Genomic DNA, 13,746 nt, shown 5'->3' with positions numbered 1-13,746 from the left:
ATCAGAATGTATAATTTTTAATCTTTTTGTATTATTAAGTACCTCTACATGTAAATCTATTCATCTTTCTTGCGTTTTAAGTCCGGTCACTTGTTTTTCCAACTATTCCATGCGTGTCCGAGGCTTTTTTGACAGCTTTATAGAATGATATTAATTTTACTTTTAAAATAGTTGCATTTCGATTCACGCTTTATTCGGTGTTAAGGGACTTAGGGCTTTAGGGTGGTATAAATATTCTAATTAATTTTTATTAAATTATTCAGATCCCTAACAAGTTCACATTTTTTTTATTATTAATTATCCTTTTCTTTAGTAGTCCAGTTTGCACTAACTAACAAAAAATTTTGCAAATCTTAAGTTGTTAAGTTGTTTCTTGGTTGCTTGGTGCAATAATGCATTATGTATTTGGTTTACACAAACTGAAGTGGTTCCGTTGATTATCCGCATAGCCAATTAATTTGTTGTAATTGATTCGGTTTGGTAATTGCAAATTTTCAAGTAGCATTCAGCGATTATCAGTTTAATTTTATTTTGTAAATGAATTACCAACACAAATTTAAATATTAAATACTTTTTTTACGAGATGACGAAATGAAATTTTCATTATAACGTATCATTTCGAAGAAACCATCATCAGCTTTGATTTTTCTTATGATACCCAAAAAAGGAGAACCAGTATTAGGTGGCATTTTTACTTACGAATGCACCCACATAACGATAATCAAGCTATTTGAGGGTAGCATAGACCATGGCATACCTAAATAGAATATATCAAAATTTACTTGTCAATTCAAGACACTTAAAATATATAAACATAGTGAACACTCGATAAAAATCTAATGTTTTCATATCACAATCATCAGCATTATCCTCATTTTATTGATCAGAACAGGAATGAGGAAAAACTTGAACGAAGATATTTTGAACAAGCGGATCATTTTATTGCTGTTTGTTCTGTCTTTCTTTCTCTTATAGAGTGCAATTTAGTATGACTAAATTTTGTTGATGGCTTTAAATATTTGTAAGAACTGTACTTGATGGGCAACAATTGTTTGTTCATATAGGCCCAATCTAACCACATTTCAAGAATGATACAGGAAGGCCACAAATATTATCAAATACAAGTTAAAGTTCTATTATTTAGATTGCACGTCATATGTAAGTAATTATTGGTTAAAAAATAAACAACTTTCTAATCGTGATACGCCCAAACTTCTCCGCCAAAAATCCATTTCTGTAGATAATAATTTATTTTTATTGTCTCTATTCAGATCCCAGTTCCGCTCCGTATAATGTCACACTTTCCACAAAGGAAGAGTACATTTTTTTGTTGCCTTCCGTATGTTCTTCTCCCATAGTACTGAGTTAAGTGATCGGATTATCTTTCTTCCTTTTGCTACTCTTTCCCGAATTTCTTCCCTGCTATCACGATTAGAAAGAAAAAGAAACATCGATGTAAGAAGAGAAATGGAAATAGAAAAAGATATTACAGAGGAAATGGAAAGGCGACAACTGGTATGGTTTGGACATGTAAACAGAATAACAGATGATAGATGGCCAAAATGAATTTTAAAATGGACTCCCCCGCAGAGACGAAAACGTGGTCGACCAAAGCGCAGTTGGAGAGACGAGGTGAAAGGAGCAATGGCAGCAAGAAATATTAATCCGGAAACCCTTTGCGATAGAAAATTATGAAAACTGAGTACGGAGAAGCGAAGACAATCGCATTAATCCATTGTATATATATATATATATATATATATATATATATATATATATATATATATATATATATATATATATATATATATATATATATATAAATATAGGAATTAAGGAAAGAAAAATTATCGACTAGCATTCATAGCTTATTGTGAGATTTTCTAATTTCGATGCGAAACCGTTAAAAACAAATTTTTCAGTTTTTGATTATTTTTAATCTTTGAGGCCATGCAAAATAAAAAATCCAAAGAAGCAGAAATTTGTTTTATTACTATTCTTCACAGTGCTACTTCCAAATAAAATAATCAGATATACGCCAAAGTTATTGATACTATACTTTTTCCACGACCATTAGATTTTAGGTAAACTTTCCTTTTGTCAATTTTTTAAAATCTAAAACCCAATTCTTCTGCCACACTTAACACCGGTTTCATCTTTTTCAAGCCTCCTAATTAAGATATCTAATGCAGGCACGCTTTGTTCCTCGTATAACGTATAAAATTTTCACTTTCATTTACACTCGAGAAAATGTCAGCATCGCTTCTTTTTTTCCTCGCTGAAATGAGATTATTCACAATTTTCCATACAGTTGATGTTGGAATTTTCGTCAATGTGGCCGTTTCTTCTAAAGATGCTTGCTGGCTGGCACCACGTTCAATGAGAGTCAAATAAACATTGTTTCTAACTTCCTTAGTCTCAATAGAATAGTGTTTTCTACATTTGGGCGGGAGCACCTCCTGAGATCACTAGACTCGCACATATTTTGCATAATTCGCACACGATTCAACACATGCTGTATTGCACGCGAACTCAGACTGAGTACTAATAAACTTCAACTAAGTAGTATACCAAACCAAAGAATATTAAACACAGGTAGGTATAAAATTATTTTCTATTACGAACCACAATTTTACCTGTATTTAACCGAAACTTTAGGTAATAATCTTGTTGCATTGTATGTTAATTGGTCACTTTCTTATATCTATGAACAGACCATACATTGAAGCAAAACAGTACGAACATATTCAGTGGACGACGTGTGACGTGGCTGTCAGAATTGACAAAGGTCAAAATAACATGCGTGGCTAAGATATACCGAAAACATGTGATCGCTCTCAAACCCGTGACTAAATACAGGAAATGTCCGAAGTGGCTCGCGACTGTGACGAAAGAAGCTGATACTTCTTTCCCGCATGATGAATGCATAATTTTTTATTTGAGAGTAGGGAGTAGAAAAAATATAATTAAGTAAGACGTTCCGTTCAACATATTTCACACGTTTGGTCCTCATATGTCGCCATGGTCTCCTAAAATCTTGAAATACTTATTGATTACCGCTGAATACTTTTTCTTAACTGTTTTATATTTCATAATAATGTAGTTCATTTTCTTCATTATAATACATATTTTGTGTTTTTTTTGCAAAATTTTGGGGTTGGGTTAAAAGCAAGGACATTAAACCCAGTTTGATGAAATTGAAACACCACGTACAATAATATTTATCACGGACACGCAAGTAAAATCGAAATGCATGTCGTACGTATCAATGACGCACCTATATCTACTGGGAACATCTAAATTCCTATAATAAGGAATTATATTATGAGTCTTCCCAGGAGGAGGCGCGTGGGTTATAAAATAAATGCATTCTGTCGCAATAACTTAATGGGGCTATGAATTCCTATAATTATCGCCTGTATACGTTTCCCGGAAAGGTTCTAATATGGCGATTGTGTCGTAAATATGGCGCCGCTCCTTCGGATTTACTATTTTTTTGTATCTCGATAACGTTTGTCTGTAAACGGAGAAACTGCCGTCAATATCGTTTAGCATGAACGGATATTCTATAAACTTAAATTACTTTCCCTCACACAATAAACGAATATTTTAATAATAAGAATCTGAAAAAGTTTATAAACATTCAAAAGACTATAAAAAAAAATTGTAAAGTTTGAAGAAATTAAATTTTTCATGATTTAGTTTTATTGTTTTTTTGAAAATTTTACAATCTTAGATAGACGTTTCGAAATATTCTTGCTAGATTTTTCTATATATTTTATTGTTTCATAAATTTTCGGTTCGCTATTTAATTATAATATTATTAATAATTTTGGGATAGATGGAGTTCCGAGTTAATTGAATCTGTTTTTTAGTTACAATATTATCTATCCAAGAGATGTCGTATCCATTGTTAAATGATATTTATTTTATAATATTTAATTCTTTTTCAAAATTTTCTGTGGAAAGTGATATATTAAGTAGTCCGTGGATCAAAGAATAAAAGGCAGCCATTTTGTGTGTCAGTTATTATGAATTTCTCTATCCGTGTGTAAGGGGCTATGGTAAATGGAAAATAACATTTTTTCTCTAATTTTGTTATAGTTAAGTCCAGAAAGTTTATTTAGTTCCATCACTAAGGTAATTTTTATACACTTATGCACGGAGTTAATATGATTCAAAAAGGACTATAGTTGTCTTTCCGTTCCAGTGAAACAAGCAAAAACATCATCTACACATCTATACCACCAGAGAAATCCTTTGCTCAGAGGATGTTTATGTATACTTTCTAAATTGTCCATGAAAATTTCTGCAAGTAGCGGACTAAGCGAGTTTCCAATAATTAATCTTTCATTAGCAAAATAAAATTGACCATTAAATTCAAAATAATTTTGGTCTAAGCAAACTATTAATTAATTTCTTTTTTTTTTTCGATATTTCGAATTCGATAACGGGGCATGACAGATACGACGTTGGCAGAACGGCTTGGTATACCTATTGGTGAAAAATGGTTGATTATGGTCGGTCACATTCCGCAGCTCATGCAACTAATTTAGATTCCGTAACGTGACTGACCCTTTCGTGAACGGCGACGTGGGCCCCGCCGACTTTCTTCAAAAACAATAAAAAGGCGGCGCCACGGAGTGAAAAATAGGCGTGGGCACCGCACGCCCCACCGGAAACACGCACGCACGCCGCCACTGCCGGAAATTGCATGCATACCACGTCGCCCCAACCGAAATTGGACCAAGCCGCACTCAAAGCGACAACACGGTCATTTTGGGAAAGCTAAAATTAGGCACGCCGATAGGTTCGACAGTATTTTTGGCGAAACCGAAACTAAAGCAATAACGAGAATATTCAGTATTCAATTATAATACGACCAAAAATATAGTGCAATTATTACTTTGACGTTTTATTAAGTATTTTACAGTACCTTAACAGCAGATCTTCGCAGGACCGTGGCGAAACCCATTACAACAGATATTTATTCTGTACTAAAGTTTAGTGATAATACCATAAACGTAATTCGGCTAAAATATCAGTACAAAGCTGGTCTAACTGTGGAAAACGAGTAACGAGAATTAGTGGCGGAGTTGATCATTGAACTAGGTGACGACCAGTAGCGATAGTGACGATTTTTCAAGTGACTGATACTTTATTATGAAATAGAACTTAATAAATTGTTACTTTTTCCTAATTTTTTTATGTACATGTTTCAAGAATTGCTCATCGAAAAAGATTGAAAACATAGTTATACCCCGCTTGTTAGTGCAGCTAGATAAAAAGTTAATCACGGGGTCTATAAAATCTATAAAATAATAAAATAAAATAATTCTTGTTTTTGAACCGAACTACAATACAGAAGAGATCTTCGGAATCTATACAAGTTACCGCACGGACTTTTGTGATTTTGTGGACAGATCATGCTTAGATTTGCAATCAAAAAGTAAATTGCGAGGAGTGAAAAATTCGTGTATTTCGTTTATCTACAAGATATTCTGGATAGACTAATACTGTATCCCTCTTGCATCCAAAACTGCAGTTCCGATACTTAACAACAGTATGTTGGATATTCGTAAGCACAACATCACTATTTAAGCATTAATATACGTGTGTGTGAAAAGAATGGCGATATTGGATTTTCTTCCTGTACAACAAGACTTAAGCGTTCTTTATTGAATATCTATAATTATAAGTGTAATTCTAGTAACGTAATTGTGTATGCTTCTCTACCTATGTTAGTATTGAGTGTTCCTTTTTGATATGTATCTTATCATGTACCACAAATATTATTTTGTTAAAAATTTGAAAATTTGCTACGGTTAAGGTGATCTTCGCCGAGTTTCCATCTATCAATCTAAATTAAAAGCTTTTTAGTCACGAAATATTATTTTGGCCCAAGCGAAGAGAAGCGAAGCGAATATCTGAAGAAGTTTATCAACGTGTTGTATACCACACTTTGCGACCATTAGTTTTTTGGAACATGTTTGCGGCACCAATACATTCACCTCCACATTCACCGAGTGACGTATGACGTGACCATCAGAACTGTCAAACATCAACATTTTGTGCATCTCTGATTACTGCGTAATTGAAAGTAGTTGATAATAGGGAGTACTGTCTAGCAATTCTTTTAATTTTATTTTAACCCATCTACATCATGCTTGGTTTTATAATGACTAAGGTTAAACAATGCAAAAATTAATGTTAATATGCAAAACTCTTATAAACTTTTTCCGACACTCATATAATAAATACTCGCTAAGATCGTGCTAAAACGAAAACTCGTGACTAAAGTATCGTTTATCAAATTAGTTTTTGTTGTTGTTTATTATTTATAGTTCGTTCATGTCCATCAAGCTTATTGTGTTTAATGTTCATATTTTTTATATTTATTTATTACAATTTTATTTATTTATTTGTTATTTACAGTTTACTATTTACAATATACATTAATTCTGGTTTAGCATTAACTTGGAATTTGCTTCACTATGATCATAAGAATATTACCCACAAGGCAAGCAGTATCGGGCATATTAAAAATAATTTTTCGCAAAGGGACCAGGTATTAGTAAAGGTACCGCCCAAGTTTAGAATTATCTATAGCGCAACGTTTTTCTGTTGAAAATAACGAACTGATTTTTAATGCGAGTTACCAAGTCGTCAGAAGTTCCTGAACGCAAAAATTTGCATTTCGGTTGTTGCGTGATCCGTTACGAAAATATCGTCGAAGCCGAAAATTTGAAGCCGCTAATTTTATTGGGACCGACCATCTTGATAAAATTAAACTTTTTAGCTCAAATTATAGCAATTTTAAAATAATTGTTGCTTATAACGTGGTCGTTTAACAGAATATACGAGTATATGATATGTTTTATGTTAAATGTTTTCAGGATAATATCATTTAGTCTTTTGGTTACGAACCCATGAGAAGTGTGATGTAAAATACAGAGAAATATCTTTTTAATCGAGTATATTTTAAAGTTAAAATGGCTGAGTTAATGGCTCTCAAAACTGCGACGCCTATGAATAAAGTTTAGAATATTAAACTTTTAATAAACACAACCTTTTAGAAAAATTGATCGCTGAACACTAAGAAACGTCAAGAAAAGGCAAAACTTTTCCAAAATTCGAAGTCGAAAAAGCATTTTTTGAATTATTATTTCCGACGCATCATGTTGCTGACTTACAACACAGAATTTTCCTGAAATACTGGCTATTTAAAGGTATAAATTTGATATTGACAGACACACACTGTTATGATACAGTCTGTTAATCAATTTAAAGCTTTCTCATAAACTATATTTTTTGTTTTATTTCCATACGCGACGTATGATTGTCCGTGGGCGAAAGAGGGATACTCCAAGTTGATTCTGCGAACTCCTAACGATTGTCCTTGCGATTTATTTATGGTCATCCCAAAGGCCAGATGTACTGGAATTTGTAACCGATTAAAATCGAATGGTAAATCCGTTGGAATCATCGATATCTGCGTGGTCAAGACATCCTCTCCTTTGTATTTTCCTTTTATGATTGTTGCCTCAATGACGTTATTCATCACCTTTTTCACGACCAGTCTTGTTCCATTGCATTTCGCGATCTGGTCCTCGCCAAAAGTAATGAAATTAAGAACGTTTTTCCGGTTCCACATTCACTGTTCACAGCTTCTATGAAAGTGTTGTACGCAATTCTTTGTTGTTGATTTAATTGCGGAACATTTTTACGAACTGTTGAGGATGGCAGAAGCATTGGCCGAGACAGTTCATAAAAATGTTCCACAACAACGAAGAATTGCGTACAACACTTTGATAGAAGCTGTGAACAGTGGATTACTTTTGGCGAGGATCAGATCGCGAAATGATGTTGCTTTAGCGTTGGCTTGATCTGGGATAGCTGAAATTACCATTAAACACAACAAGAAATTAATAAGCGGCATCTACGAGTCGGAATTATAACAAAAATCTAACTATGAATACGTCGCGGTAACTTAGTATCTAACGACAATTGAAACAAATACCTACGTCAAAGTCAAAATTTTCGGTTGAACTCTCGCGGTGTTATCGATGTTAGAAGCGAAATTTAAGTAAATCAATATATATTATTACCAAATTTCGAGTGCTAAATCGGCAATGGCCTTCGTGTGTTCCGAAAAGAGCAAAAAACGCCAGGATCTTCTTAGGGAGCTGAAGAAACTGGTCGATCAGTTGGACGATGACAAATGTTACAAAACTTGTATCCAGCAACCGTCAGTAAATAAAAACACAGGACCAGTTATCGAGATATATGATCCCTTACCAAAACCTTGTTTGCCCATTTGCAGCCCATGTTTCGTTCCATGTTGTCCAGCTGGAGGTCAATCTCCCGATTACTGCCTTCAGTCAGATCGCTCTCGGTCTCGGGATTGTTGTCTACCAAAACGTACACCAGGTACTAATAAGTAACGTTGTTTTTTAGGCACCGATTTACCTTGCCACACCATATTGTAGTTCAACTTTTTTATTTGCATTTGAATTTCCATAAATGAAAAATTTATAAATATTTCTGCAAGCATTTTCTCACAGTGACGTATCCAAATCCGATATTGACAATATGGTGAATGCCTACGAATTGATAATTTCTAATCGAATTATGTCATTTGCTCGTCGAACTTATTTGAAAAAATTATTGCTGAATTATTATTTTTGAATACATCTGTGGTTGTTTTTACTATTTTTGCAAAAAAAAAAAATAATAATGAGCCAGTGTGACTCATAACTTTTCATTTCATTCCTGCTTTTAACATACTTCAAGAACTTTTATCAAAATATCAACAAAGCGTAGACTGGGTATTGATCTTTATTTCACAAACACATATATGACAGTCACTTGAATAATTACCGACCTCACCATGAAGATGGCGGCAGTAGTTACTAAAAGTTAGTGATCGTAGTTGTGCACCCCTTGATAGTTACTTACCATTTTGGACGCATGGTTTTTAGTTGTTATAAAATATTTGTTTTTGAAAGGCCATATGTCTACGCGAATTAAAGTTGAGTTGGACTCTCTGTATGTGGACTCTGCACCGTCATTTACCACAGTCAAATTTTGGGCAGCTGAATTTAAACGTGGCTTAGGACTTAGGAAATGATGAACGTTAGGGACATCGAAAAACTGTAACTACTGACAATATTATTGAAGTTCATCAAATTCTGTTAAACGACCGTCGGATTAAAATGAGAGAAATAGCGGAGGTTATGCAAAATATCCGAAGAACGTGTTTGTCACATTTGCATGCATGAATTACGGTTTGAACTTCTTGACCATCTCGCTCAGTCCCCAGATCTAGCCACAAGCCCCAAGCGACAATGAGCAGACAATTAATTACCTTCGTGAACAATTATTCTGCGCTAGGTACTATTTCGACGGGTTAGCAAAATTGAAGCATCGCTGAGAAATGTGTATACAAGCAATAAAAAAAAAGAGAGAAAATGTATCATTGTTAGGTCGGAAACTTTTCAAGTGACCCTGGTATTTTTTACACTGGTTAAATTAAATATTGTGAATAAATCCTAATCTTAATATTCTACATTGTACATATTTCTTGTCAGTCATAGTCAACCTTCTGAGACTCATCCAAAAAAGTTTTTTTATATAAATATTGTTTCATATTTCTCTATAGTGCAGTATAATTGTCAGGGCTTTCTTTTGGTATATGAAACCAAATTTTTGTTTTATAGGCCCTAAAATAAAAATTAAGATTTCTGACTAGTTGCTTTAATAATACTACTAAAATTATAACAATAAATTCTAACTAATTTATTTGACATTAACGTTACGAACAGTATTGATTGGTTGAATTTTTATAATATAATATATGGTTAAATTTAGACAAAGATTAATCTTTATTATTGTTAGCACAAATAAAAAAAACTATTTTGTTTTTACAAGCTAAAATAATAATAAATAAATAAATACAAATTACTGAATTATTAATATACAAATCTAATTTTCTACAACCGTACACAGTCTCCCATACTGCACAATTTTGAGTGGTTTTCGATAAGAAACAACAAATTGCAATTACATTTTAATGTATTCGTTATTATATTTGACTGAAGAAAACCACGTTAATTATTATAATAAGCAATTGTAATGCCAATATTAAAATTGTTAGCCGAATTTTAAAAACAGTGCAGAAAGGCGCTTTAGGTATAATTTTATTTTTTTTTTTGCAAAGAGAAACTTAAAAATACGTGAACAGTAAATTGCTTGGGCACAAAAGAGAGAAACAATTTTCAGCTGAAATTGAGGAATTGCCCCGCCTCAACGAATTATACGTTCTCTCCATTCTCACTTTTATTTTCTTTATTTTTTATTTTTTCTTATTCCTGTATCCGCCTATTTTCAATGTGCTGCTGTTTTAGTTTATACTTTATAATCCTTTGGCCTTTTCGTTAATTTAATTTTCCTATACGAAGTGCAAGTCGCACTAAAGACTCATAAACTTTTATTATAGAGAGGTTCGGCTTGTTCACTCGGTGTACTCTGAATCACTCCGTATACAATCTCTTCGTTCGGGTATTGCTTTTTGACTTAAAAAGAGTGACTTCGTTTGCGTTCGGTTCTACATCCTAATTCTGGATTTTATGAGCAAACAACAAATATTTGTTGGGCGGTTTTGTTTAGAAATTAAATTGATTTATTAATATAGAGAACTTTTTCAATATTTCTGTTGGGACAGGAATAAAACACTTTTAAGAAGCTCATCAAGGACAATTGATGTTTGAAATATATATATATATATATATATATATATATATATATATATATATATATATATATATATATATATATATATATATATTTAGATATATCAATCATATACGTGTTTTTTAAACGGTTTATTATTAAAAAGGGACACACTTCTCCAAAATTTTCAATTTTTTCAATTACATTGATTTCTTTATTATCCTCGTAGTTGGTTAATAAAAATTGATGATAAAAATAACCAGTTCTGTTCCGGAAGTACAAAAACAATAAAAAACCAAAACAGCTGTTTGACATTTATATTTGAGGTTCTGCTCCGAAAGTCCAGTTTACTTTCTATTAACTCCAAGCTCACTGCCAAAAAATTACTCCTACTTTGCTCCAGACAAGTTTTTATTAGCCAAACCCACCTTATATTATAGTATCGAAGTGCATCACATAGGCCCTTGGTGTATGGTGTACATTTCTGGTCCCAGAATTTAATTGCAGTATAAACATTTGACCTCTATCGGACAGTTATTACGGAACAACAAAATTGTATGTACCCTCATTTTTCAAGAAACCTGCCAAGTCCGGAACGGATCAGTACCAGTTACCACACCACCGCCTCAACCTATTTGTGTTCCACCGCTTTTACCAATATGTACTCCCCTTCCCCCGCCCTGTATGCCAGTTTGCAATTCAGCCGTCGAGGAGCAGCCCTGCGTCCCTTGCAATCCTCCCCAAATGATGGTATGTTACAAGATACAGACAACGAATGGAAATACATGCACCAGGTCGAAGAGTAGAGAGTTGAGGGCCAGTGTATTGCACGTCGGTTGTGAATGCGAAAAACACAACGGTAAGTAATTTTGTAAAACTGATTTTTTTTTGGTTCATCTAGATACAATAATACGTACTATAACTTACTAGTGATTTGCACGTAGAGGAAGAAAAAAGTACGGTAGCACCTCGGCACAAACGACTGCTCTTTACATTAGTACATAGCAACTCAAAAACTGATAAATATGACAACAGCGTATCATTTCTGGTTCCTCCCTTTGATTCCACTAAAGGTTTATCAAGTGTGTGATAAAGTTTTTCGTTATTTGTGCAATTTCATTTTAATTTCCTTGTTAACATGACAGCAGTGTAATTTCTTTTTCTTTTATTTGACTTTTCCACTGAATTCACAATATTAAACGAGTTATTTAAATCTACTTTTTACGTAAACTTGAGACAAACTGAAAAACCAGATCGAAGCGGTTAATTGTTGTTGGGCATTTCTTTTATTAACATAATAATATATACTTTTGGGTTTTAAGGGGCCACATGAACGAACTAGGCAGATATACTTTTAGGAACCATTGGACATCTAAATTTAGGTTAGGTTCGTTTGTTGGACTACTAAAATGATCCTCAAATGGTTTACCAGAGAACCAAGTTAATAAAATAGACAATTGCCCTTTTGTTAACACCGTTAACGACCCTCATGTAATGGTTTATGGAAGAGTCCTACGAGTTGCTTGCCATACGACCTTATTAAATGTATGCTTTGATATGTTAGCGAATGAGTCAGTAAGTTAGGAATTATTGAAGGTTTAGGTACTAAAAAAAATTCAGAATATGTATTTCTCAATCAAGTTGCAATCTTTTTAGCTTGGTTCTATGCTTCTTTTGATGTCTTATCTTCGTATCAACATCCATGACAGGGTTTTCTGTATTTTGATTAGCTTATGATTTTCCCAGTGACTTTCATTCTTCTGAAATTGTTTTACTTGTCAAAGACTGAGAGATTTGAGAATTGCATGACAGTGTTGAAGATACATAAGTATTCCACAAAAAATATCAACTACTATCAATTGGTAAAATATAAAAACTGGATAAACTGGACATTTTAATTTAATTTTAAAGTAACACTACACCTGAAAATAGTTCGTAGACTACAATTTGATTAATAGAAGTCCAAAAATAAGGAGGTTGCAACAAAATATGTCCCCAAGCCCGCCCCTAAAATTTTGTTCTTCGTTAGTTAATTCAATTTTAGGGCGAGATTGATGGGAATGGTCGATAATGACAAAATTTTACTGTCTGTTGTGACGTCAGAACATCCGCTTTATTTTTAAGAGTATGGAAAACTCGTAAAAAAATTAAAAACCACTTCTGTATTTCTTGAACAACGCAAAAAAGTTTTCCTAAAATTTGACTTTGACCAGGGGATTAAAACTTGTTGCTTAATTGACCACCTATAAAAAAAATTAAACGGCCTCTACCTGAGTTGTAAACTAACCAATTTTTAAGGGCTACAAGACAACTGCCCCCGATCGGAATGTCATGGCAATCCTGAATGTCTCACCAAACCTGAGCCAACCTGCGGTCCTTCAACTTTCGCAGGCATGAAGCATTTAGGAAAACCGTACTGCACCGACAAGAAGACGGAAAGCAACCAATATCAGTGCTATCCGGCTTTCGTCAGGATTCCTCCTTGCACCCCAACAAATGGGTCGAATCGGCAAAAATGCAATGGAAATGGGGGTGCACAAAGCAACTTTTGTCCGCCCTGTATGCCACTTATAGCGCAAGTACCATGTCCCCCATCAATTACGGTCGAAACTCCGGATACGCCACCAGCCTACTGCACCGCCCCCTACCCGATGGTGTGTCTACCACCTGCGATGTGTTGTCCCCAAACCACTCAAATGCAAAGTGCTTGTTACTCTCCGCCAAATTGCCTATGTCCTTGTTAACACTTTCATTAAAAAAATGTATCTTTCACAGCAAACATGTTTTATTCACTTTATGCCCTCGAGACGCACCTCGTTAATATAAGGAAATTAACAATGTAATGTGTTGATTAAAATTGGTAGAAACTTTTTGTGTACATTCCTACCTGCCAGCCATAATGCGCTTATTTATAGTCATTACACTTACTACTCTAAAATGCATAGATGGGACGTGAGGAAAGTGTTACTTTAGGACAACAGCTGCATTACCCACATTTCCGGTAATTTAGTCACG

At 33.8% G+C, this 13,746-nt stretch overlaps 1 protein-coding gene across 2 annotated transcripts; it reads left to right on the top strand.

Moving 5' to 3' along the window:
* Window positions 1-8,026: 8,026 nt before the first annotated feature.
* On the top strand, window positions 8,027-13,552 carry LOC132698289 (keratin-associated protein 10-7-like). Of its 2 annotated transcripts, XM_060664280.1 has the most exons (4): window positions 8,082-8,252; window positions 8,324-8,430; window positions 11,309-11,590; window positions 13,030-13,552. In XM_060664280.1, the coding sequence occupies exons 1-4, from the start codon at window positions 8,215-8,217 to the stop codon at window positions 13,473-13,475; spliced, it is 873 nt and encodes a 290-aa protein (XP_060520263.1). In that variant the 5' UTR covers window positions 8,082-8,214; the 3' UTR covers window positions 13,476-13,552. The 2 variants fall into 2 exon arrangements, with proteins under 2 accessions (XP_060520262.1, XP_060520263.1); XM_060664279.1 differs by having other exon boundaries at window positions 8,027-8,430.
* The last annotated feature ends 194 nt before the right edge of the window (window positions 13,553-13,746 follow it).

Source organism: Cylas formicarius, unplaced genomic scaffold (assembly GCF_029955315.1).
Source record: "Cylas formicarius isolate icCylForm1 unplaced genomic scaffold, icCylForm1.1 PGA_scaffold_2__14_contigs__length_35257938, whole genome shotgun sequence".
NCBI classification, from domain to species: domain Eukaryota; kingdom Metazoa; phylum Arthropoda; class Insecta; order Coleoptera; family Brentidae; genus Cylas; species Cylas formicarius.
This window is presented reverse-complemented; position numbering and strand designations above follow the sequence as displayed.

Bases quoted from the DNA above. Each gene is read 5' to 3' on its own strand.
- LOC132698289 (XM_060664279.1), top strand. From the start codon at position 8,133: ATGGCCTTCGTGTGTTCCGAAAAGAGCAAAAAACGCCAGGATCTTCTT. The intron at 8,431-11,308 runs GTACTAATAAGT...TCATTTTTCAAG, and splicing joins TCTACCAAAACGTACACCAG to AAACCTGCCAAGTCCGGAAC. The intron at 11,591-13,029 runs GTAAGTAATTTT...CCAATTTTTAAG, and splicing joins TGAATGCGAAAAACACAACG to GGCTACAAGACAACTGCCCC.